Source organism: Pelodiscus sinensis, chromosome 19 (assembly GCF_049634645.1).
Source record: "Pelodiscus sinensis isolate JC-2024 chromosome 19, ASM4963464v1, whole genome shotgun sequence".
Classification (NCBI taxonomy): Eukaryota; Metazoa; Chordata; order Testudines; family Trionychidae; genus Pelodiscus; species Pelodiscus sinensis.
In genome coordinates, this window is record NC_134729.1 from 12,621,298 (window position 1) to 12,645,715 (window position 24,418).

At 60.3% G+C, this 24,418-nt stretch overlaps 1 protein-coding gene across 4 annotated transcripts in view; it reads right to left on the reverse strand.

The window, feature by feature from the left end:
* Positions 1-1,785: 1,785 nt before the first annotated feature.
* ELAVL3 (ELAV like RNA binding protein 3) overlaps positions 1,786-24,418 on the reverse strand; it is a 35,215-nt gene continuing 12,582 nt past the window's right edge. Inside the window, exons 2-7 of one of the 4 annotated variants that reach the window (XM_075902344.1) lie at positions 9,999-10,218; positions 9,498-9,601; positions 8,990-9,143; positions 7,623-7,848; positions 5,753-5,791; positions 1,786-3,811 (exon numbers count right to left, since the gene is read on the reverse strand). In XM_075902344.1, the coding sequence (XP_075758459.1) occupies positions 3,463-3,811; positions 5,753-5,791; positions 7,623-7,848; positions 8,990-9,143; positions 9,498-9,601; positions 9,999-10,218 (1,092 nt within the window). In that variant the 3' untranslated portion in view covers positions 1,786-3,462. Of the gene's footprint in view, positions 3,812-5,752; positions 5,792-7,622; positions 7,849-8,989; positions 9,144-9,497; positions 9,602-9,998; positions 10,222-24,418 lie in introns of all 4 variants that reach the window. The other 3 variants (XM_075902345.1, XM_075902343.1, XM_075902346.1) reach the window with 3 other exon arrangements.

A 24,418-nucleotide genomic window follows, 5' to 3' on the forward strand; every position in this document is an offset into this window, starting at 1 on the left:
TTTGCTGATGGAAGAGAAGCTGCGGCAGCCGCTGTTGGTCCCTGATCCTGGGGAAGCAAGAGCTGATGCCGCAGGGCTCTGGAACCTGTCAGCCAATGGCAAAGTGAGATCCAGTTTCCAAGCCAGACAACTGCAGAGTGGAAAGTGGGGCGTCACGTTTGCCCAACGAGGGGGGTGAGCTCCTGGCATGGTCTCCTGTCGGGGGGAGACAGGCTCTGCAGCAACTTGGAGATTTTAACGACATAACGGCGAGCTGTCTTTCTAATGTGCGCCTCTAGCTCAACTACAAGGTATGGGCTACAGCGGAGGTGGGGTTCTCTGGCCTGGTCAGAGTTGATAATCCAATGGTCCCTGACACTTCACGAATCTACAAAGGCCTGTGAACGGATGAGCACATGAGATGCCCCATCCCCTGAAACTGAGCCTCCTCTCGACCCAGTCAAATGCATTTCTGAGCCAATCAATAAGTGAGTCACTGCAGTGTACTTCGGTGCAGCGTTGGGCTTTGTTTTATGCGCCCTCACCTTGGCTCATCAGAAATGCTTTTGTGCCATTTCCATTGATTGGTTTATTATTTGTGCTGAGCCTCACACACGGAGATTGATCCAGGCTGAGCGCCCCGAGGCACGACTATGATACACACAAGAAATCAATAAGAAACGTTCACAAGCCGCCAAAGGTTTTCACCCCGACAAACAAGGGGAAGGAAGAAATCGTGGGGCTTTTTAAAAAATATGAAATTGGGTGTAAACTTAGGAAGCACGTGCTCCTTGGATGAAATCAAGTGAATTTCTGGTTAGTTTGGGGCGTTTTTAAAATCCTCGTCTAGAATTTGTCCTTGCTTTTTTCAGCTAGGTTTTATTTTTGTTGTTGTTTTGGTTTTTTGGGGGAGTTTTTCAGTTGTCACATGTCAAATAAAAAAATATCCTCGGTAACGATCATGAGTACGCATGGCCCCCCCCTCCTTCTGAAAAGAAACCCAATGAAAGAAAACAACCATTTCCAGTCCCTTCTTGGCCCGGAGGCGGGCAATCACGGAACCTCTTTGTTAAAAACAAAAAAGATTTTTCTCTTCTTTTTATTTGCTTTTTGTGTGTGTCAAGTTCAAGAATCCCAGTAAAAATTCCCAGCGAGGTTGGTTTTTTTCCCTTTTTTATAAAAATAGATTTTTTTCCCATTTTTTTGTTGGTTTTTTATTATTATTTCTGTTTTCAGCCTTTTTATTATTATTATTTATTATTATTATTTTATTTCATTTGTTCGTTCACGAGCTGAGAGAGGAAGCCCTGCCCCTTTCCCCCTCGCCCCACCCCTTTTTGGCAACAAAAAAAACAACCGTTCTATAGGAAATAAATTAACAGAGGGGCTGGAGAGGGGCGGGGGGGGACTTTCTCTTGCTTTTCAAATGAGTTCAATCCGTTTATTTAACCATCCCTTTGCACCTCCCCCTCCCTTCCCCCGTTTTGCTCATGGCAATTTTGGAAAGAAAGCAACAGGCAGTCTGAGGACTGCATGGAGGGGTGGGGTGCAGTGGGGAAAGGGGTTATGCTGCATGGGGATCAGGGCTCTTTAGGGGCGCAGGGAACGAGGAGGGATCCATTTGCAAAATCAATTCAGCAGCCCCCATTGCAATGAGACACAGACTGCTGTGGCTCAGAGCCTCCAAGGGCGTCCAAGGGGGTTAGGCACCTACAGGAAGGCACCTGACCCCAGATCCTCAAAGGCACTGAGGCTACGTACCCCTCTCCCACTGCCATTGACCGACGCAGCATCTCAAAACCCTGCCAGGCACCACAAATGCCTTTCAAAACGCAGCCCCTAGGCCTCGGGCCCCGGAGCCCATGCTAATAGGGCAGCCCAGCCGTTGAGGCAAAAGCCCAGGCACTCCTCCTGGACGGCACGAATTTCCAGCAGCCGACACACACGTGTGAACTGCCCGTGCGACTGCGCGTGCGACAGCCACACCAGCCCCCGGGGATGCGGGGAACAGCGCTGAGCGCAAAAGGAGGGCATGGGGACGCTCTCAGAGCCAGGCCAGGGGTAGGCTGACACCGGGCCGGTGGAGGGGGTGCCAGCTGTGGGCCCGGCACCTGGTCCCTTGCGTCCTTAACATGGGCCGCTAACTCCCCGCCCCCAGCGCTGTCAGACAAGTCCGCACGGCCTCTTCCACCTCTGTGCGTGATCCAGCCACCGCTAGAGGGGGACAGAGTGCAACACCGTGTGGGCGTGGCCGGCCTGCTGAGGGGGTGTGGCCTTCCAGCCAAGTGGGCGTGGCCTTCAAATCGTGGGCACGGCCTTCACGCTGATTTGACAGGGTTTACGCTCATGCTCTGCTTTTGGCACCAAGACCCCACTGGCCCCAGGTGCCAGGCCCTTGGGACTCTCCAGCCCTTGCGGCAGAGCCGTTGAGTCGGGACTGGAAGAGACACAGGCCTGGAGCTTAAAGATAATCACCCAAATGCCCCCTCCCCCCCACCCCCACAGGCCTTGCCGGGGTCGGGGCTCTACCCACGGCTGCCCTGAGCCCCCCGCACGGGTGCAAGCAGGAGTCTGCTTTGCAAACACGCTCCACGGCCCCTCCCGAGGGCTCTTCTGTGCTGAGGGCAAAGGGGGGAGCAGATCTCGGGGTGCCCCTGGCTAGAAGCAGCTGGCCAGCAGCCAGTGGCAAACCCATCTTCTCCCCCCTTGCTCCGGGATGGGTCCTGGTTTGTTTCAGAGCCCAACTCCCCCATCGTCTCTCAGGCAGCCCCACCGCCAGGAGGCTAGGAGCCTCGGGGGGAGGAGGGAGGGCTCAGGGCAACATTTTCCTCCCAGCCTGGCCCCCTTTTCAGCAACTCAACCCATCCCCGCACCCCCGCCCTCTGGTGCCCCTCCCCCCCATAACCCCTCACCCAGCTGCCCTGCAGCCCAGCGGGCGCCTGCCGATCACAGCTGAGCGCTCTGCCAGGAGTCCCCGGAGGAGAGAAGGGGGAACAGTATTGGGGGGAGGGCGCTCAGGGCAGGTGGGGGAACCCCACAATGGCTAGCAGGGGGCCAGGCTGCGGGGGGAAGGCCCCCCCAGACAGAGAGAGGGGTTGGAATTCGTCGAATGGGGGGGCCCCCTCCCCCCTCCCAATTCCTCCTCTGCCCAGGGGGTTCTCGCGACACCGTGGGGCACAGTCCCGGGGGGGCGGAGCTCAGGCTTACGTTTGCCTCGCGGGGGGGCAGGCGGGGACCTGCTCGCTGTCCGCCCTGGGCCGAGGCGGCGAGACGTTCCCTTCCTTCCGCCGTCGAGGGCGCGCTTGGCACGGGGCCGGAGGGACGGTGCCGGCCACGGGCCGGGGGCTTCGGGGGGAAGACGGTGCCCGCCGCGGGGCTGGCGGCCGGGGGGGGGGGTTGTCTCTCTTTCCATGGGGGGCAGTGTCGGGGGGGGACTGCCCGGCCTCTGCCGCGGCTCCTCTCTCCTCCCTCGTGGCCCCGTGCTCAGGCCTTGTGCTGCTTGCTGGTCTTGAAGGAGACCTGCAGGATGCGGTCGCCCAGCCGGTAGCCGTTGAGGCTGGCGATGGCCATGGCGGCCTCCTCGTAGTTGGTCATGGTGACGAAGCCGAAGCCCTTGCACTTGTTGGTGGCGAAGTCGCGGATCACCTTGACGTTGGTGACGGCGCCGAAGGGCCCGAAGAGCTGCCACAGGACGCTCTCGTCCGCCTCGGGCGACAGGTTGTAGACGAAGATGCACCAGCCGCCGCTGGAGGCGCCCGTCAGGTTGACGCTGGCCAGGCTGGCCATGCTGTCGATGGTGATGGGCGAGAACCTGGAGATCAAGGAGAGGGGACTACACTGGGTGTAACGCGGGCGTCCGGGCGGCGGGCGGGCGTGGGCTGGACGGGAGCGCAGCACCCCCCCGCCGGGGCACGGGGACAACTTGCTGGGGCACGGGGACCCCCCGCCGGGGCACGGGGACAACTTGCCAGGGCACGGGGACCCCCCGCCGGGGCATGGGGACAACTTGCCGGGGCACGGGGACCCCCCGCCGGGGCATGGGGACAACTTGCCGGGGCACGGGGACCCCCCACCGGGGCACGGGGACAACTTGCCGGGGCACGGGGACCCCCCGCCGGGGCACGGGGACAACTTGCCGGGGCACGTGGACCCCCCGCCGGGGCATGGGGACAACTTGCCGGGGCACGGGGACCCCCCGCCGGGGCATGGGGACAACTTGCCGGGGCACGGGGACCCCCCGCCGGGGCATGGGGACAACTTGCCGGGGCACGGGGACCCCCCACCGGGGCACGGGGACAACTTGCCGGGGCACGGGGACCCCCCGCCGGGGCACGAGGACAACCTGCCGGGGCACGGGGACAACTTGCCGGGGCACGGGGACCCCCCGCCGGGGCACGAGGACAACTTGCCGGGGCACGGGGACCCCCCGCCGGGGCACGAGGACAACCTGCTGGGGCACAGGGACCCCCCGCCGGGGCACGGGGACAACCTGCTGGGGCACGTGGACCCCCCGCCGGGGCACGGGGACAACTTGCCGGGGCACGGGGACCCCCCGCCGGGGCACGAGGACAACCTGCTGGGGCACGGGGACCCCCTGCCAGGGCACGGGGATCTACCTGCTGAGTCTCGGGGATGTACCTGCTGGGTCTCAGGGACCTACCTACCGGGGCATGGGGACCCCCCACCGGGGTACAGGGACATCCTGCCGGGGCATGGAGACCCCCCCATCGGGGCACGGGAACCCACCCACCAGGGCACAGGGAGCAGGGACCCAACTGCGGGGCATGGGGCACAGGGACCCACCCGTGGGACATGGGGCACATGGCCGAGGCATGGAGAGCAGGGACCCACCCGTGGGACATGGGGCACATGGCCAAGGCATGGGGAGCAGGGACCCACCCGTGCGACATGGGGCACAAGGACCCACCCACCGGGGCACAGGGAGCAGGGTTCCACCTTAGCCAGCCCCCCCCCCCCCCCCCGGTGCCTGGGCAGAGGGGCCCTACATTTTAGCCAGGCCCCCACCAAACTCAGCTCCGGGGGGCTGGGGTTCGAGGGAGCCTGGTGCCTGGATCTGAGTGCGCTCTGGCCTCCCCCACAGCAAATCCACTGGAGGGCAACCGCCCCGCCCCCGCCTGGGCAGCTCCGGCCTGCCTGGCCTTTCCCCCGCCCCAGGCTCCCCAAGTGGCCTGGCCGCTCAGGAGCCAGCCTGTGTCTGTTGCATCGTCCCTGGCCTGGGCAGTGCCTGGCACGGCCGGGGCCTGGCTCTGGGCTCCGTGGCCCAGCAAGGTGGGCCCAGCTGGGGTGGCCGGGCCCTGCTGGGCCCCGACACGAAGGCCCCTGTGCCCCTTGGGGACGAACCGAAGCAGCCCCGGCTCTGGCGGCCCCGCAAAGCCCTCGCGTTCCCGCTGCGAGTCCCCAGGCTCCGCGTCCCCCCGGGCCCAGGCGTTCCCCCTCCACCGGGACCCCTGCCTGGCCTAGGACCCAGCCCCACCCCCGACACCCCACGCCAGCGGGGCTCGGAAGAACATCCGACCCCGACTCCAGGGAGGGCAATAATCGAGCGATGCCGCCCCTACACGACCCCCCTCCCAGGCCCTGGCGTGGGAGCTCCCTTGGGGGGCATTCAGCACTGGCCAGCTGCTCCCATGCTGGCGGATGGGGGAGTTGGAGGGTCTGCTCTAAGGCTGGGCTTGGGGAGGGCATGGGGGGGCTAGTTAATTCCTAGGCCTGGGACTGGGGGGGTGGGGCAGGCTGGGGGGGGCGCATTTACCTCTTAACGCCGTAGGCCATGTTTAGCAAATTGTCCAGCCTGTGGGAGGAAGAGGGAGAGGAGAGGAGAGGCCTTGGTTAGTAGCTGACCCTGGAAATCGGGCGGGGGGCCCTACATGGTTATGGGTCAGGAAAGGTCGGGGGCATGTGTAGCTGTGGCAGGGGATGCAACACAGGCTCCCTTGCACACGTGTGTGTGATGGCTGTGCTGCACGGGTTTGCACGGCGGCCGCATCCCTCGTGCCAGGGCGCACGCGTGCGCCAGGCTGTGAGGCACGGGGAAAGGCACCCGCGTGTGGCATGTGGAAATGCACACTCACACACGGCGGGTTCGTTGCACGTGGCAGCACGTGGCCGGAATGTTCCGTGGCGCACACGCTGCGGCCACGATGGTTTGTGTGTTTCACACGTGGTGCGGCCACCCGTGGCCGTCCACGACGTTGGCACGCAGGGGCCTGGCGAGCCATCTAGGAGGCCCGTGTTGTGGTTGCGTGGGAGGCACCGAATCACACAGCAGAGCACGTGGCACCTCAGCACGCATGTCAGGTGTGTGCGCCGTGTGACGTCGCCGTGTATGGAATAGCTCAGCACACCTGTCACACTGCACGTGTGGGACAGGCACGATGCCCAGGGACCTTCTGCCGGATGCACACGTGTGTGGCGTGGCATTTTTCCCACAGAGCATGCTCCGGCCAGCAACCCCCGTGGAAACAGGCGTCTCCAAGCGGCTTGCCCAGCAGAGGTGACCTGGGTCACACATGTGCGGTGGGCCTGCCTCTGGGCTGTATCCATGCTGCAGTCCGGGGTGGGGGTGGGGGTGGGGGTTACCGCTGGGGGGTATTTTAAAGCTGGAAAGCGGGTTACATATACGGGGTGCGCGGGCTTCGTGGCAGACCTGAGCTAGCGGGAGAAACTGGGGTGCTAAGGGGCAGGGATGCTGCCGCCCCCCAGGGATGGCTGTTTGGGGAGGAGGCCGGATCCGGAGGGGGTCATGTCCCAAGGTGTGGGGGGCAAGGGGGGCTAAGACCCAGAGACTCTCCTTCAGGGACCGCAGTAACAAAACCCTGATGCGTGTGCATATCCAAGCGGCGGTGGGGGAGGAACCCAGCCACTTCCCCCCCATGCAGCCAGTACCCCCCCCCCCCCCCCGACCTACACTCCCTCGTCTTGTGGTTCAGGTCTCTGAATTGCCAGTATCCCAGGACACCCGCCCCCCCCCCCCCACCAGGATGTGCCCAGCACTGAGATGCAGCCACCTCTGGGGAGGGGCAGGCTGTCCAGCCTGAGGCAGGCAATGAGGGAGGAGCCCAGACTGGGGCGGAGCCCAGGACAGGATGCCCCGACCCACATTACTAAGAACTGCGTTTTATTGCTCCTCTAGGAGGGGCTGCCCCCCAGCCCCTAATCCAGCATCTGGAGGGGGGGGAGGTCTCCCATCCACAGCCTAGCCACAGCCCGACCCTGCTTAGCGCCCCGGCTGGGTCCCCCGACCAGTCCCAGCCCCGGGCGGGGGAGAGCACAAGACCTGGAGCTCTTCCTTGGGCCCCCAGGAGTAGTGTGTGTGCAGCTGGGCGGGGCCAATGGCAAAAAGGGACAGTGAATAGACCAAGGGGCGGGGTCAGGTGCACAGGAGGCGGGACTACTAGAGAAATGGGAGGGGCTGGGAAAGGTGCTAATAGTAAAGGAGGAAGGGGTGGGGCAAAAAGGGTTGCAAAGAGCTAATAGGAAAAGGGGGCAGGGCCAGGGCCAAGGAGGAGGAGCTAGCAGTAGAAGGGTGGGGCCATGGCCAGAAAGGGGCGGGGCTCCCCGGAAGAGGGCGTGGCCAAGCAAGGGGCTCGCTCTGGTGGGCCCAGGGGCCGGCGGCGTCTCACCTGAAGCGCTGGGTCTGGTGGTGCAGCGGGCCCGTGTAGCGCCGCGCCGTGGTCTGGTACAGGTGGGTGAGCAGCGCCTGGCCCGTCTTCTGGCTGGGGTTGTTGGCGAACTTGACGGTGATGGGCTCGCTGGCGCCCAGCGGCTTCTGCCCGTTCAGCCCCTTGATGGCCTCCTCCGCCTCTATCCTCTTGTCAAAGCGGATGAAGCCCACCCCTCGGGAGACGCCTGCGAGGGAGCACAGCCAGGTCAGGGGTGGCCTCGGCGTGGCACAAAGAGGCACTGTGGGGTCAGTAGGGGGCGCTGTGGGGCAGGAGGCAGAGCAGGTGCCCAGTGGGGTCCCTTTGCTGCAAGGGCGTGGGAGTCAGTAGGGGGCGCTGTGGGGCAGGAGGCAGAACAGGGGTCTAGTGGGGTCCCTTTGCTGCAGGGGTGTGGGAGTCAGTAGGGGGCGCTGTGGGGCAGGAGGCTGGGCAGGGGCCCAGTGGGATCCCTTTGCTGCAGGGGTGTGGGGGTCAGTAGGGGGCGCTGTGGGGCAGGAGGCCAGGCAGGGCCTAGTGGGGTCCCTTTGCTGCAGGGGTGTTGGGGTCAGTAGGGGGCGCTGTGGGGCAGGAGGCCGGGCAGGGGCCCAGTGGGGTCCCTTTGCTGCAGGGGCGTGGGGGTCAGTAGGGGGCGCTGTGGGGCAGGAGGCAGAGCAGGTGCCCAGTGGGGTCCCTTTGCTGCAGGGACGTGGGAGTCAGTAGGGGGCGCTGTGGGGCAGGAGGCAGAACAGGGGTCTAGTGGGGTCCCTTTGCTGCAGGGGTGTGGGAGTCAGTAGGGGGCGCTGTGGGGCAGGAGGCCGGGCAGGGGCCCAGTGGGGTCCCTTTGCTGCAGGGACGTGGGGATCAGTAGGGGGCGCTGTGGGGCAGGAGGCAGAACAGGGGTCTAGTGGGGTCCCTTTGCTGCAGGGACGTGGGGATCAGTAGGGGGCGCTGTGGGGCAGGAGGCAGAACAGGGGTCTAGTGGGGTCCCTTTGCTGCAGGGACGTGGGGGTCAGTAGGGGGCGCTGTGGGGCAGGGAGTCATGCAGCAGGGCAGGAGGCTCTGAGCACTCCTTAGTGTCCCAGATTTGTCCCAGCATCCTAGGCCTGGGGATCATCCCCCCACCCCAAATCAGAGCCAGGGCCCCATCCCACACTGACCCTGGCTCGGCATCTCCAGGCCTTGCGCCGGCCCCTGGCTCCGAGCAAGGGGGTGCAGGAGGGGCCTGGATGCTGCGGAAGCTGCCGCGCTCCATTGATCCGGCCCCTCGGCTCGTGGCGAGAACCCAGGAGTCCCCACTAACCACTAGGCCCCACTCCCCGCCCAGAGCCGGGGCGGGCTCCAGCCCCTACCTGTGACCTGGTCGACGAGGATGCGGGAGGTGATGATGCGCCCGTACTGGGAGAAGAGCTGCTCCATCTCCTTCTGGCTCATGCTCTTGGGCAGGCCGCTCACGTACAGGTTGGCGTCGCGGATGGAGGCCGAGCTGGGCCGGGCGTAGGAGACCTGGGGGGCCGGGGAGGGGGAGGGGTCAGATAGAGGCTCCGGGACCAACCAATCCCCTGCCACTTCATCACGCTTCATCCTGCCCCTCCCATGAGTCCTGGTTCCCAGCCCCCCGCTCTAGCCACTAGGCCCTGCCCAGAGCTCCATGCTGCGGACAGGAGGCAGGATTCACTCTGGAAGTCGCTGGGGGGAGGCAGGATGTGGGGTGCTTGCTCCCCCAACTCCATGGGTCCGTCCATTGCTGGGGGGGGCTGTTACTCTGCTAGCCCCCAACCCTCCTGGTCCTTGAAACCAGCCACCTCCAACCTCCCAGCCCTTCCCCCCCCCCCGCTCTACCCCCGGCCCCCCACTCACCTTGATGGTTTTCGTCTGCAGTTTGAGCCCATTCAGGGTGTTGATGGCTTTGTCAGCGTCGTTGGGATCCACGTAATTAACGAAGCCGTAGCCTAAACTCTGCCCTGGGAGGGGGGAGAGATGTGAGCGCGTGGGGGGGGGAATCCTTTGGGGAGGGTGGGTCTTGGGGAGCATGAGAGTGGGGGGGAGGGCTGAGTTTGTGGCCTCTCTCAGCTGAATTAAAAGGGCCCCGAACCCCATGTCCCTTCCCTGAGCCCCCTGCCCTTATCCCCCCAGCCCTGGTGGTGCCCCCTGCTCCTGCCCCGCAGCCCCCACCAGCCCAGGGCCTCCTCCCCAGCCCTGCCGGTGTCCTTCACTCCCACCCCGCAGCCCCCACCAGCCCAGGGCCCGCTCCCCAGCCCTGCCGGTGTCCTTCACTCCCACCCCACAGCCCCTGCCAGCCCAGCCCTGACCCCCCAGCCCTGCCAGGGCCCCTCCCTCCCGCCCTGCAGCCTGTGGTACCTGTGATCTTGTCCCGGACCAGCTTGCAGGACTCGATCTCGCCGATGCTGCCGAAGAGGCTCTTGAACTCCTCCTGCGTCATGTTCTGCGGCAGGTAGTTGACGATGAGGTTGGTTTTGCTGTCGTCGGCCGCCCCGTTGGCGCTCAGGGGCGGCCCGTTGGGGAGGCCGCTGTTACTGGTGGGGCCGTTGGACACCTGGGTCTCCATGGTGCTGATTATCTGCTGGAGGTAAGAGGGGAAGGGGGTGACCACTCTGCAGGCAGGGGGCACGGTGTGGGGGAAAAGGTGCTGTGGGGGGTAGGGGCATGGCACAGGTAGGGGGCATGGTGTGGGGGAGGGGAACCCCGCAGACAGCGGGTATGGTGTGGGGGGAGGGGGCACTATGTGGAGGAGGGGCACACCTCAGGCGGGGGCACTGTGTGGGGGAGGGGCACACCTCAGGCGGGGGCACTGTGTGGGGGAGGGGCACTCCGCTGGCAGGGGGCATGGTGTGGGGGCCGAGTGCTGCGTGGGGAGGGGATTTTCCAAGCGGGGATCTGGCAGGATGCCCTGGCGTTCGCTGCCACCCCGGAGGGTAGCTGTGTGTCCTGGCACCGTGGTCGGTTCAGCCCAGGGGAGAGGGGCGGAGATGTTGCAGGGCACCATGAGCAGACAGACAGACAGACAGACAGACGCCCTCCCACCCACACTCAGGGAAAAGCCAGAGAAGCTCTGTTGGCAAAACTCATCCAGGCAGCCACGTCGGCAGCCCATGAAACCTGGGGCAGGAGGGACTGACGGCTGGAGGACAGACGGCTGGGCCGAGGTGGACAGACAGACAGGCTGAGGGGGACGGATGGCCAGGCTGGGAGGACAAATAGGCTGTGAGGAAGAGACAGACAGACCAGGGAGTGGGGACAGACAACCTGGCCAGGGAGGGACAGACCGACAAGCTGAGGAGACAGACGGACGGGCTGGGGAGAGGACAGACACCAGCGAACCCAGAATCAGCGGCCCCCTTCCCTGCCCCACCCAGTCCTGCCTCAGCCGCACGCCTGCCCCAGGCTGGCCACGTCCCCCTCGGAGGATGGCAGGAGCCTCCAGGCCCAGGCTGCCCCATCAGCCCCTCCTGCTGACACTCTGAGCCAACTCCGGCTTCCAGCATCCGCCCGCCCTGCTCCTCTGCGGGCGCCAGATCCACCGTGCCCGGCAGCCAGACACCTCTGCATGCCCAGCCTCGGTCTGGCCCCCTTGGCCCACGGGCTCCCTGGTTTCCCCCCACGGGCGCCTGGCCCCAACACCCAGCTGTGAGCAGACTTCTGGGCTGTTCCTCCCCCCATCCCCAGACACCCCTGTGCTGAGCCTTTGGATCTTGGCTAAACCAGCCACAAGCCAAGGCTACAGCAGGGCGACTCGAGACACGATGGCAGGGAATTGATTTGCTGAGACCATCCCCACGCTGCCGAGGAAGGTGACCCCCCCCCCTCCGAGGATCCCTGCCCATCTGACCCAGGGGGAAATTCCTTCCCTCCCCTAATCCGTGGGTCAGTCTCCCCCATCCCCCCAGAGCACCAGCCCACCTGCCCTGGATCCCAGCAGCAGATGTGGCCGAGCTCTGATGCTTCACAGGAAGGAAGGGGAGAAAGCCCGGACCCATCGGCTCAGCTGCGCCGTAGGGAAGGGACGTTCCTTCCTGATCCCTGCAGCCCGGAAGCATGAGATTGGATTCTAGCCATTGTCTTAAAGCGGAGCTGAGAGGAGGGTGAGAGAGATTCCTCTTCTGCCCATGATGGGAGGGAATGAGCAATGGAGCTGGCAGATTCCAAGGCCAGAGCTGAGCCCCACTACCAACCCTGCCCCCCCCCCCCCGGCTGTAAAATCCCTCCCGGACGCTGGATTAAAGCCCCTCTCTTAGAAAGTCTCAGAGGGGCCGCCGTGCTAGTCTGTCACTTTAAAAACAACGAGGAGCAAATTGCGTAGCTTATTTCGAGCTTATTTCGAGATCGTCTGTTTCAAAATTTGGCGCTGTCTACACAAGGGCCAGATTTCGAAATAGAGCACTATTCTGACAAATCCTTTAATCCCCGTGGCACAAGGTTTACCGAGACGTCGGAATAGCACAGCCATTATTTCAATTGCATTTCGAAATCACGGGCGTGCGGTAAAGCCGCGGAAAATGCTATTTCGGGATTATCCCGAAATAGCGCTGTAGTCTAGACATACCCCTAGCGACTAACAGAAATATACAGAGTCATGAGCTTTTGTGGGTTAGACCCACTTCCTCGGATGAGTTGGAGTGGAAATAACAGAATCCAAGAGACATATAGAACAGCAGAAAAAGTACCTGTCAGTGGTTACTGAGGCTAATTAAGTGGGCTGGATGTATCCCATTCAGAGCTTTAGATGTGGAAATGCGGGTATTAAAGGCAGGAGAAATTGACTCTGTAATGCGCTGACCAGTTAATGGCTTTGTTCATGCCCAGGGTAACAGTGTCAAGTTTGTAGACTTTCCAGTTCTGCAGACTCTCTGCCTAATTGGGGAGTGAAATTCCTTTGTAGCAGGATGGTAACTTGTAAATCCATGACTGTGTGTCCAGGCAGGTGAAAATGGTCCCTTACAGGTTTGTGTGATGTCTGGTTTGTGTCCATTTCTCCTTTGCGCGGCGCCTGTCCGGTTTGGCCAATGTACGCGGCAGAGGGCCATGGCTGGCACTTGTTGGCGTATATCCCATTGCAGGCTGTGCCGTGAGGTGGTAGCTGGGGGTGTTAGGGGTGGCGGTGGTGTCGGGGGTGCAGCTGTGCGGACAGAGGTTTGTTGCGGGGGGGTTCCTGGGGAAGTGTGTTTGAGGTGTGGCGTGGGGAGGCTGCGTCAGGTTGGGGGGCTGTCTCTGGATGAGCACCGGCCTGTCTCCCACGGCCTGAGAGTGAGGGAGCGTTTTCCAGGACAGGTTGTAGATTCTCCGAAGCCCCCAAGCGATGAGCCCTCCCCAGGGAAGCAGTTTCGTTGCATAATCCCCTTCCAGGGTCGGATCGATCTACCTTCAGCGGCCTCGTTCAGCCTGTCGGCCAGAGCGGAAAGTCCCTGCCCCGGGCCCAGAGCCAGCCTCCATCGCCAACGGACTTTTAATCTGCCAAGGGCCTGCTGCAAGGTCAGCTGCTGCCAGGCTCTGCCGCTCGCCCGATGAGGCCGGGCCAGGTGGGGGGTGAGGAATGGGCCTGCCCGCCGCTTGTCCGAAAGTCCCCAAAGACGTGAAGGGTCGTGGCCCTTCCAACCGCCTGATGTTAATGTCGGTGCAAGCCCCTGGCGGAGCCCGGGATGCATCCCCCTTCCTCAGCGGCAGGGCGGGGGGCAGCGGGACCCGGGGATGTGCTTCAAGGAGCCCGTTGTCCGATCCGTCTCTCGCTTCCCGCCCGGCGCTGCACCCCCGCTGGACAGCAGCCAATCGACCGACAGCGAGGACGAGCTCAGCACATGGATATGGGACCGCCCCAAAATTCAGTAGCGGGCGCGGCACCCCAGCCCGACCCGGCCGCTGCACTGCTGTGCCGCCCGTCTCGGAGCAGCAGGTCTGCAGCGGCCAGGCCGTTTCATCCCGCCTCGGCTCCTCGGTTCTCTCCGTTCTCCACCGAATCCCACATTGGGGACCAGCCAACGGCTCCGTCGTCCCGTCCCTGCTCCCCGAGCAGCCGTGCTGACCTGTGCCACAGCAGCACGTCTGACGGCGAGACAGAGGGGTTGGAAACCGGCCCGGCAAAGAACACCTCATAGGATGAAGCAGAGGGACCGGTGGGAATGTGACCTCCAAACTCCCACAATTCCCTGCGCGGAGGGCACACATCTCCCGCCAGGGGGTGCCCCAGAGGCGGGTGCAGGCGCCGTTGGGACGCCGCTGTCCCTAACGTTTTTTGTGTCTTTTTCCAGAGCGGCCTAGCGCACCGAGAACCCTGGCACCCGTGTGCCCTGAAAGCTGAGCGCGTGGGCAGCCCCCAAGAGCAGAGTCAGGTGCCACCCAGCGGATTAGCAGAGTGCCCACAGCCGGCAGCCTGCCTTGATGGTGCACATCCACACATGCCTTGGTGCACACAACAAAATTTATTCTGCACCTGGGTGGGAAAAAATTAGGGGAACATTGCAGCCAAAGGGGAGCTGGCTGCAGAAAGGGCCATGTCTGTGGGTGAAAGTATCAAGCGTTAAGGCTGGATCTATGCTAGGAGCATTTGCTGGCACTGCCACGCCGGGCAAGGGTCACCCTAGCCCCCCGATCGGCAGAGCTCTGCCAGCCAAGCTTTGCAGCGTAGCCTTGGGCAGAGAGACCCTGGCCAAAACTCCCAGAGCTTAACGCAAGCCAGTTATGCAGCACAAGGTGCCCACAAGCAGCTGTTGTGTCCCCCCCCCAATCTGAATTCACTTCCCCGTGTAGACGAGGCTGGGTGCGCGGGAGCGGCCTTGCCTGCACGGAGGGCCAGGCAAAGTGCCCGAGCAGGGATTGGCCTCGCTCCCGCCCACGCCTCTGACCGAAACGCACTCGCCTGGCAAAGCACAGGTCAGCTGGTGGCACCAGCTCCGCTTTGCCGGCTCGGCTGGGCCGCTCGGGGAGGAGCTTTTCCACACGCCCCACCGACCCCGTGGCCAGCCCAGCGCTCCCCCTGCTGCACAGTGACCCCCGGGCGAATTCTGTGTGTGCAGCCCCCAGACCCCCAGCTTAGGGCCCGAAGGAAACCGTCAGGAGCAGGGGAATGTGGCCGGTTCACCTCCCCCACCCTGCCACCCACCCCAAAAAGCACCCTGACATGTGACCGGCCTGCAGTGCCCAGGGCTTTCGAACACTGGGGTCAGGACCCCCCTGCTGAGCCCCTGCTCTGCCCCCTGCACCACAGCGCCCCCTAGTGCCCACCCTGCCCCCTGCACCACAGCGCCCCCTAGTGCCCACCCTGCCCCCTGCACCACAGCGCCCCCAGTGCCCACCATGCCCCCTGCACCACAGCGCCCCCTAGTGCCCACCCTGCCCCCTGCACCACAGCGCCCCCTAGTGCCCACCCTGCCCCCTGCACCACAGCGCCCCCAGTGCCCACCATGCCCCCTGCACCACAGCGCCCCCTAGTGCCCACCCTGCTCCCTGCACCACAGCGCCCCCTAGTGCCCACCATGCCCCCTGCACCACAGCACCCCCAAGTGCCCACCATGCCCCCTGCACCACAGCGCCCCCTAGTGCCCACCATGCCCCTGCTGCACAGCGCCCCCTAGTGCCCACCCTGCCCCCTGCAGCCCAGTGCCCCCTAGTGCCCAGCACTGCCTGCCAGGGAAGGATTCCCCAATGGGTTACATCTGCTCCCAGCTGGAATTAGCTGACCAATGGCAGAGGCTGAAGCCCCTAGAGCATCCCCCATGCTGCGAACACCCTCCCCGCCAGTGTCCCCCTTCCCCCGCTCTGCTGAGCAGCCCCTGCAGCTGCTCTGGTGGCGACTGTCAGGCTATTGATCCGTCCATTGATCTCGCCATGATCCCCGGCCCTGGGCCAGGCGTCGAATCCATCGGCGGGAAATTGCCAGCCCGCTCCCAGCCTGCGCCCATCGCTCCCACCCCAGCCCCCGCTGCCCCAGCCCTCGGCCGCTCTGGGCCAGTGTGCCCCTGCCTTGGTGCTGGAAATTAGGGGATCACTCTGGGACTCCTGTGAGTCCCCCCAGGCCCCGGGAAGCCCATCTGTGGCTCCCTTGCACTGGGGCTCATGGGGCTGCCATGCAGGGAAGCTACCCCCCCCCAGGACCGGGGCCTGCTGCCCAGCCCCGCCCGGCATGGGCAGCTGTGTCTGGGCGGTGTCACTTGCAGGCTGCGGCCCAGCTTAGCCGGGCTAAGCCCCTAATTAGGATGATCCCCAGCTCCATCCGTCTTAACGCCACACAACGAGCTTAGGCCCCCGCCCTCCCCAGCAAACATATGTCCGGGGGGGGGGGGCTGGACTGAGACGCACCCCCAGGGCCTGGCCCCCCTCCCTGTTCCCACATGACAGCCATCTGGCCCAGCCCGCGGGCCCCGGTTGCCGCAGCAACCGGCCTCCCAGCGACCACTTGGCAACCGAGACACTCTCCCCTGATCCAGTCTGGCCCGAGCGGGGGGGCGTTACCCCCATAACTCCCCTCCCCCAACCTGGGGGGGTATGCAGGGTATCCTCAAACCTCACCCCCTCTCCCCTGCCACAGGCTCCCCACAATCCCCTATAGAAGGATCAGCCCCTCCATCTGCAGCACCTCAGCACCTGGGGTGTTTATGGGGGGAGGGAATCCTGTCCCGTTCTATAGGCGCCCTGAGACACAGAGGGGATCAAATTCTCGACTCGGCTCTATAGGGGCTCCCCTGATATTCCTGGGAAGAGCAGAACCAATTCCATAGGAAGTCAGTAGATACCTATAGATGGAAGTCCGGTCTATAGGGGGTCTCTAGACACCTCTAGTCCGGTCTATAGGGGGTCTCTAGATATCTCTAGTCTGTTCTATAGGGGGTCTGTAGACACCTCTAGTCTGGGCTATAGGGGGTCTCTAGGAACCTCTAGTCTGGTCTATAGGTGTCTACACCTATAGGTGTCTAGGAGAGAACCACTGATGACATCCTAAAGTGCCTATAGAAAATGCTTTTCGACCAAAGCCTCCAGCTTGCACGGGAGCCCCCGGCAGGGTCACCGGGCCCTTTCCAGGAGGGTGGCATCCCATGGGCATGTTTTCGAGTGAGGAAAGCCTAAAGCAGCCCTTCACCCGGCGAGAACACGGGAGGGCATGGAGCCCCGGCTCAGGGGTTGTGGAACACCCTGGAGCCCTAGCTCTGCCAGCCCTGGCTCGGGGTACCTGCCCAGCCAGCTGCGGAGCTGGGGGGCTAGCGGGCTCCAGCTGATTCCTGCCTCGTTTCCGCGGGACGTTTGGGGCGAGCGAGCCGTCCCCACAGAGCATTTCGCTTTCCACTCGGCAAATCCCCGCGGGAAAAAACTGTTTAGTCAGAGATTTTTTCCACTGGCTCCAATGCCAGGGACAAATTTCCCGGTCGTGCCACCACACACCCGCTGCCGGCAGCACATCTCACGCCAGACGGAACACGACTGCGCCGGCGCTCCTGCCGCAGCTCGGACCCCATTGCTCCAGGTGCTGCACAGAGCCCCAGCCCCGGTCAGGGCCCCCGGCTGTGGGGGGAGTGCCATGCCTGGCCCAAAGGGCTCAGAGGCTGAAGACACAGGCCAGAAAAGGGAGGGGTGTTGGCATCCTCGTGATAGCGGCGGGGAAACTGAGGCACCAGAGCAAGTATCACATAGCAATTCAGGGGCAGAAGTGGAAGGGCATAAAAGCCCTGCTCTAACCACTAGCTCACACTCCCCTCCCGAGCTGGGCATAGAACCAAGGACTCCACAATTGCCCTTCTCTATGAGGCCCTTCCATTCCCAGGCTGGGCACAGAGGAACCCTGACTTGCTTGCTGGAGACCCCTTTAAAGGCTGGTGTTGCCAAGCTGGGGTTGAAGAGGGAACCCCAGGTCTCACATCAACCCGAAAGGCCTCGTGGGTGCAGAGGAAAGTGGGCCCAAAGCCAAAAGGAAAAAACCCCAAATTGCTAAAAAAAAACAACCCACCCTGATGATTCCTGAATGTGATTTCCAAGTGTGTGTTGACAAACTGCGATCCCCATTTTCCAGCTGGAGAAATTGCACTGGGACCCTGGCACAGGCGTTACAATTTCTGGACCTTTCCCCTTCACAGGTCATATATAAATCAAGTCCTAACTCTAACTACTAGACCCCACTCCCCTCCCAGAGCCAGGGACAGACCCCTGGATTTGTGGCTTCCAATCCTGCCCCCCGCCCCAACCACTAGACCCCACTCCCCTCCCAGAGCTGGGGACAGAACCCAGGAACCCTGACCCCAGGCCTGTCCTCCCTCGCCCGTCTCCACAGCAAAGCAAGCCATCCGTGGCGTGATAATCCTCCATTGTGCGCCAGGCAAGGAGGCGAGAAAGGAGCTAAACGCCCCCTCCCCTTCCCCCCACGCAGAGACGAGCCCGGCGCACACAATGCTGGCCCCAGGCCCTGCGGACAATGGGGCATTGAGTGCCCAGGCGACAGGAGGCACCGGGCTGCCAGCCACGGAGCGCGGCTATTCTCCCACATCCGCCCCCTCCCCCAGTGCAGGCCGTGCCGAGGGGCGAGCCGCCAGGGAAAGCCAGGGCTGTGGGGCTAGGCCGGTAGCGCGCCAGGGATGTGGCTGGGGGTCAGGGCACTGTGATCAGTTCCTGGAGATCCGGAGGCGGGGGGGCAGGAGCAGCTAGGGGGCCACAGTGACATGGAGACAGGACTCCTGGGTTTATCCAGAGGCCTAGAATTGTCCATTGGGATCAACCCCCTTCCCCAGCTGTGCACAGCACCTGGCGGGCAGGATTAAAGGGCGTAATGGCGCTCGGGGACATGGGAGCACCTCACGGCCCCAACACAAAACAGGGCCCCGTTATGCCAGGTGCTGCCCATACCCCGGCTGGGATCAGGGCCCCGTTATGCCAGGTGCTGCCCATACCCCGGCCGAGATCAGGGCCCCATTGTGCCAGGCGCTGCCCAGTCCCCAGCCAAGATCAGGGCCCCCTTGTGCCAGGCGCTGCCCATACCCCAGCCGAGATCAGGGCCCCATTGTGCCAGGCGCTGCCCAGACCCCGGCCGAGATCAGGGCCCCGTTGTGCCGGGCACTGCCCAGTCCCCAGCCAAGATCAGGGCCCCGTCGTGCCAGGCGCTGCCCATACCCCAGCCGAGATCAGGGCCCCATTGTGCCAGGCGCTGCCCAGACCCCAGCCGAGATCAGGGCCCCATTGTGCCAGGCGCTGCCCAGACCCCGGCCGAGATCAGGGCCCCGTTGTGCCGGGCACTGCCCAGTCCCCAGCCAAGATCAGGGCCCCGTCGTGCCAGGCGCTGCCCAGACCCCGGCCGAGATCAGAACCCCGTCGTGCCAGGCTCTGCCCAAACACACAATGAGACACGGACCCTGCCCCCAGTTGCTCGCACTGTCACTCGTCCGGGGAAGGGTTAACTCCTCTGCGGGGGTCAGAGAGTTTGGGGCAGACCTCAGTGCTCCAACTCCCCCTCGGGTGCAGGGCGTTGGGTAACCTGATCCCAGGAGGCCAGAAAGGATCTGCAGCAAAGCCATGACTCAAACCCAAAGCTTCCGCATCCCAGCCCAGTGTCTTAACCACTAGGCTCTTCTGCCTTGCCTTCTCATACCCAGGCGCTGGGCCTGGAAACAGGTGTCCCAGTAGCACCATTGGATTCACTCTGTTGGCCCAGCTGGGGGCAGGAAAACAGACAGACAGTGCCCCATCACCGCCAGACTGGCACTGATAGAATCCTAGGACTGGAAGGGACCTCGAGGCGTCATCGAGTCCGGTCCCCTGCCCTCATGGCAGGACCAAGCACAGTCTAGAGTCTAGATCACCCCTCACAGGTGTCTGTCTAACCTGCTCTTAAATATCTCCCGGGATGGAGATTCCACACCCTCCCTAGGCAACTTATCCCAGTGTTTAACCACCTGACAGGAAGTTTTTCCTAATGTCCAACCTAAGCCTCCCTTGCTGCAGTTTAAGCCCATTGCTTCTTGTCCTATCCTCAGAGGCCAAGGAGAACAATTCTTCTCTGTCCTCCTTGTAACACCTTGTTAGGTACTTGAAAGCTGCTCTCATGTCCCCTCTCAGTCTTCTCTTTTCCAAATGAAACAAGCCCAATTCCTTCAGCCTTGCCTCATAGCTCATGTGTTCTAGACCTTTCATCATTTTTGTTGCTCTTCTCTGGACCCTCTCCAATTTCTCCACATCTTTCTTGAAATGCGGTGCCCAGAACTGGACACAATACTCCAATTGAGGCCTAATCAGCACAGAGCAGAGCGGAAGAATGACTTCTCGTGTCTTGCTCACAACACTCCTGCTCATGCAGCCCAGAATCATGTTTGCTTGTTTTGCAACAGCGTCACACTGTTGACTCCTGTTTAGCTTGTAGTCCGCTATGACCCCTAGATCCCTTTCTGCTGTGCTCCTTCCTAGACAGTCGCTTCCCATCCTGTATGTGTGACACGGATTGTTCCTTCCTAAGTGGAGCACTTTGCATTTGTCCTTATTAAAGTTCATCCTCAGACCATTTCTCCAGTTTATCCAGATCATTTGAATTTTGACTTTATCCGCCAAAGCAATTGAAGCCCCTCCCAGCTTGGGATCATCTGCATACTTAATAATGTGCTCTCTATGCCAATCTTGAAATTGTTGATGGAGATATTGAACAGAACTGGTCCCAAAACAGACCCCTGCAGAACCCCACTTGTTATGCCCTTCCAGTATGACTGTGAACCATTAATAACTACTCTCTGTGAATGGTTATCCAGCCAGTTTTGCTCCCACTTTCCAGTAGCCCCATCTAGGTTGTATTTTTTTAGATTATTGAGAAGAAGGTGTGTGAGACCATGTCAAATGCCTTACTAAAGTCTAGGGGTATGTCTCCACGAGAAGTAACGATAGTTTGAATTAGAGATCCCAATTCAAACTACCTACTCCGTGCCGTGTGTAGCCGCAGGCACCGAGTTCGGACTAAGGGACATTTAAAAATGGCGGCGTCCGGGAAGATGCAAATGAAGCCCGGGATATTTAAATCCCGGGCATCATTTGCAACTTCGAATGCCTACATTAGCCACCCTAGTTCGAACTAGGGGGCTAGTGGAGACATACCCTAGGCGTCCCACGTCCACCACTTCTCCCTTATCCACAAGACTTGTTACCCTTTCAAAGAAATCTATCAGATTGGTTTGACATCATTTCTTCTTTACAAATCCATTCTGGCTGTTACCTATCTCCTTATTATCTTAGAGATATTTGCAGATGGATTCCTTAATTCCTTGCTCCATTATCTTCCCTGTCACAGGGACTGACTGGTCTGTAGTTTCCTGGGTTGTTCTTATTTCCCTTTTTATAGATGGGCACTAGATTTGCCCTTTTCCAGTCTTCTGGAATCTCTCCCGACTTCCACGACTTTTCAAAGATGATCGCCAAAGGCGTATTCTAGGATGGATTTCATCAGGCCCTGGTGACTTGCAGACATCTAACTTCTCGAAGTGATTTTTAATTTGTTCTTTTTTTATTTTAACTTCGAAACCTCCCCCATTCCCACTAGCATTCACTATGCTAGGCATCCTGTCACCATCCATCTTCTTGATGAAAACCGAAACAAAGAAGTCGTTAAGCGCCTTTGCCATCTCCAAGTTCCCTGTTATTGTTTCTCCCTCTTCACTGTGCAATGGGCCTACCCTGTCCTTGGTCTTCCACTTGCTTCTAATATATTTGTAGAATGTCGTCTTATTGCCGTTTATGTCTCCAGCTGGATCGAGCTTGTTTTGTGCCTTTGCCTTTCTAATCTTGTCCCTGCATACGTGTGTTGTTTGCTTAGAATCATCCTTTGTCATTTGACCTAGCAAGCTGATAGAGATGCTGAAGGAGCTTTGATTTGCCAGCACATCTCTGGATCCCCAGCAGGTCTGTTTGCACAAGATCCACCAGGTCTGAGCAGGCTCCTTAGCTCCCAATCTCCTCCACGCCCCACTGGCAATGATCTGAGAGTGGTCCGTTTTGGGACCACCCGAACCTCATGTCTGGCCTCCTGCAGACCCACAAATTCATCCGGCACTCAGCCCAACCTGACTCACGGCATCTGCCAAAGGAATCTGTTCTCATGGACCAGCAAACTGACGGAGGCCCAGTGCCTACTGGCAGAAGAGTTTTTGTTAGTATCACTCATGCAAGTTCCCAGCAAGTTTTTGCAGCCAGGGAGTTGTCATCTACCCGACAACCTGAGGCTCTATCAGCTACAGACGTTACACACACCGATCTACACCAGCAAAACGTTCAAACCTGCATTGTCAGGCATTTTTCCCCAACCCTTGGCTCATTTGTGCCTTGGCTGATTGAAGGTCTAGAAAATGTGACCTCCGAGGAAAGGTTCCAAAATTGGGTTTGTCTAGTCTGGAGAAGAAAGGACTAAGTGGGGGGGGGGAGGGGGGGAGCATGAAAACAGTTTTCAAGTCCAAAAAGGTTATTGCCACCGGTCAGGGATGGCCTAGTTCAGTATTTCTCAGCCTTATTTTCTATAGTACCCCTTAAAAAAAAAGTATAAGTACCCCAGTACCTACAGTTTTCAGACACACCATTTTTTTCCTACCATTGCAACGCATTTGTTTAAACGACTTAATCGTAGCTGGGAGGGTGATTCAATTTTTGGGTGTAAAAAGTACAAAAATAATAACAAGCAGTACAACTTAAAACAAAAATTCAGTTTTCTCCAATTTTCAGTTGTGGTGACCCTAAGGGTACTCATACCGCCGGTTCAGAAACACTGGCTAGTTAATACTTAGTCCTGGGGAACTGGATTTGATGACCGTCTCGAGGTCCCTTTCAATCCTACAATTCTGTGATTTTTGTGCTTGTTCTCTGGACCCTCTCTGGTGTTTCCCACAGTCACTTACCAGCGCTAACCGGGCTGAGCATTCTTGCAGGGAAGAAAACATCACAGATGAGCAGAGCAGCATTTCATTTCAAAAAGGGGAACGCCACAAAAATGGGGAGACTTCTTAAGCAGCCATAAAAGGAGCAGCCGCAAGAGCGAAATGCCTGCAAGCTGCAGGGAGACTTTGAAAAAACATCATAACAGAGGCTCCAGCAATGTGTACAGTGAACCCTCGTTTATCGCGGTAGATAGGTTCCAAACCCGACCGCGATAGCTGAAAATCCGCGAAGTAGGGACACCATATTTACGTACTGTAAATAGAAACCGATAGGTCCCCCCACCCCCTACAAAGTTTCCCCTGTGATTAGCCTATACTGTATTGTAATTCCATATCATTCTTTAATGCTGCACAAAAGCCATCTGTAATGACGAATGATATGAAAGTATAAAGACAATAGGCAAGCACGATATGATACGGATATAAAAAAAGTCCGCGAAGTCGTGAATCCGCGATGGTCGAACCGCGAAGTAGCGAGGGCTCACTGTACAACCCAAATTTAAAAAGGAAGACCGCAAGAGGGCCCAAAAAGCACCCCCAAACAAAACCCCAAACAACCCGCCACTATGCCTGAGCAGCAGCGTAAAAGAAGCCCTTAGGGACAGAAACAGACCCTTAAAAAAGTAGAAGTCAAATCTGACTGAGGAAATAGAAAGGAGCATAAACTCTGGTGAATCACATGTCGAAGTCTAACCAGGCAGGCCAAAAATGGCACTGCAAAGTTCTTAGTGCCCACACTACAGAAGCGTGTACTGTCCAGGTGGCCTCGAGGGCCAGCTGCACTGGCCCCGCCCCTTACTCCCAAGGCCCCGCCCCTTACTCCCAAGGCCCCACCCCTTACTCCCAAGGCCCCGCCCCTTCCAGGAGCACAGAGCCAGACTCCGCCCCCACACCTTGCCTAGGGGCCCAGCCAGACGGTCGACTTGCCTGCCTACACCTGACCTGTTCACTTCACAGGAGAAGTCTGAGAAGTTGTCCCAGCGTGAGATGTCAGTGCAGGAGGTTTTGGAACAAGGTGTTAAATTATCCAGGAATAAGTCACCCGGCCTGGAGGGGCTTCCCCCAAGAATTTGGCAGGACCTCAAATAGGAAGTGGCGGAACGGCTAGCTGTGGCATTGAACCTATCACTGAAATAAACTTCTCTATCGGGTGAGTAGCCGAGGGCAAATGGGACACTGACTTTTCCAAAAGGCTCCAGAGCTGATCCCGGAAATTACAGGCCAGGAAGGCAAACCTCAGTACCCGGCCAATTAGGCTAAACAGTTGCAAAGACCAGACGATCAGCCACATGGAGACGCAAAGCATGTTGGGGAGGAATCTACACAGCTTTTGCAAAGGGAAATCAGACCTCACCAATCTACTAGGCTTCTCTGGGGGGGGGGCCAGTGAGCCTGAGGACAAGGGGGGGGATCCAGTGGATGGCGTGAACTTGGACTTTCAGAAAGCCTTTGGCAAGGTGTGACATAGTGGGGGGGGGGGCTGTCTACTTTTGTAATCCCGTGTTCGCTCTGGTGTTGCATTCACTGTGGCTACGTCTAGACTGGCATGATTTTCCGCAAATGCTTTTAACGGAAAAGTTTTCCGTTAAAAGCATTTGAGGAAAAGCGCGTCTAGATTGGCACGGACGCTTTTCTGGAAAATCACTTTTTGTGGAAAAGCGTCCGTGGCCAATCTAGACGCGCTTTTGCGCAAAAAAGCCCCGATCGTCATTTTCGCGATCGGGGCTTTTTTGCGGAAAACACTACCGTGCTGTCTACACTGGCCCTTTTCCGGAACAGTTTTCCGGAAAAAGACTTTTGCCCAAACGGGAGCAGCATAGTTTTTCCGGAAAAGCACTGATGATTTTACATTAGATCGTCAGTGCTTTTCCGGAAATTCAAGCGGCTAGT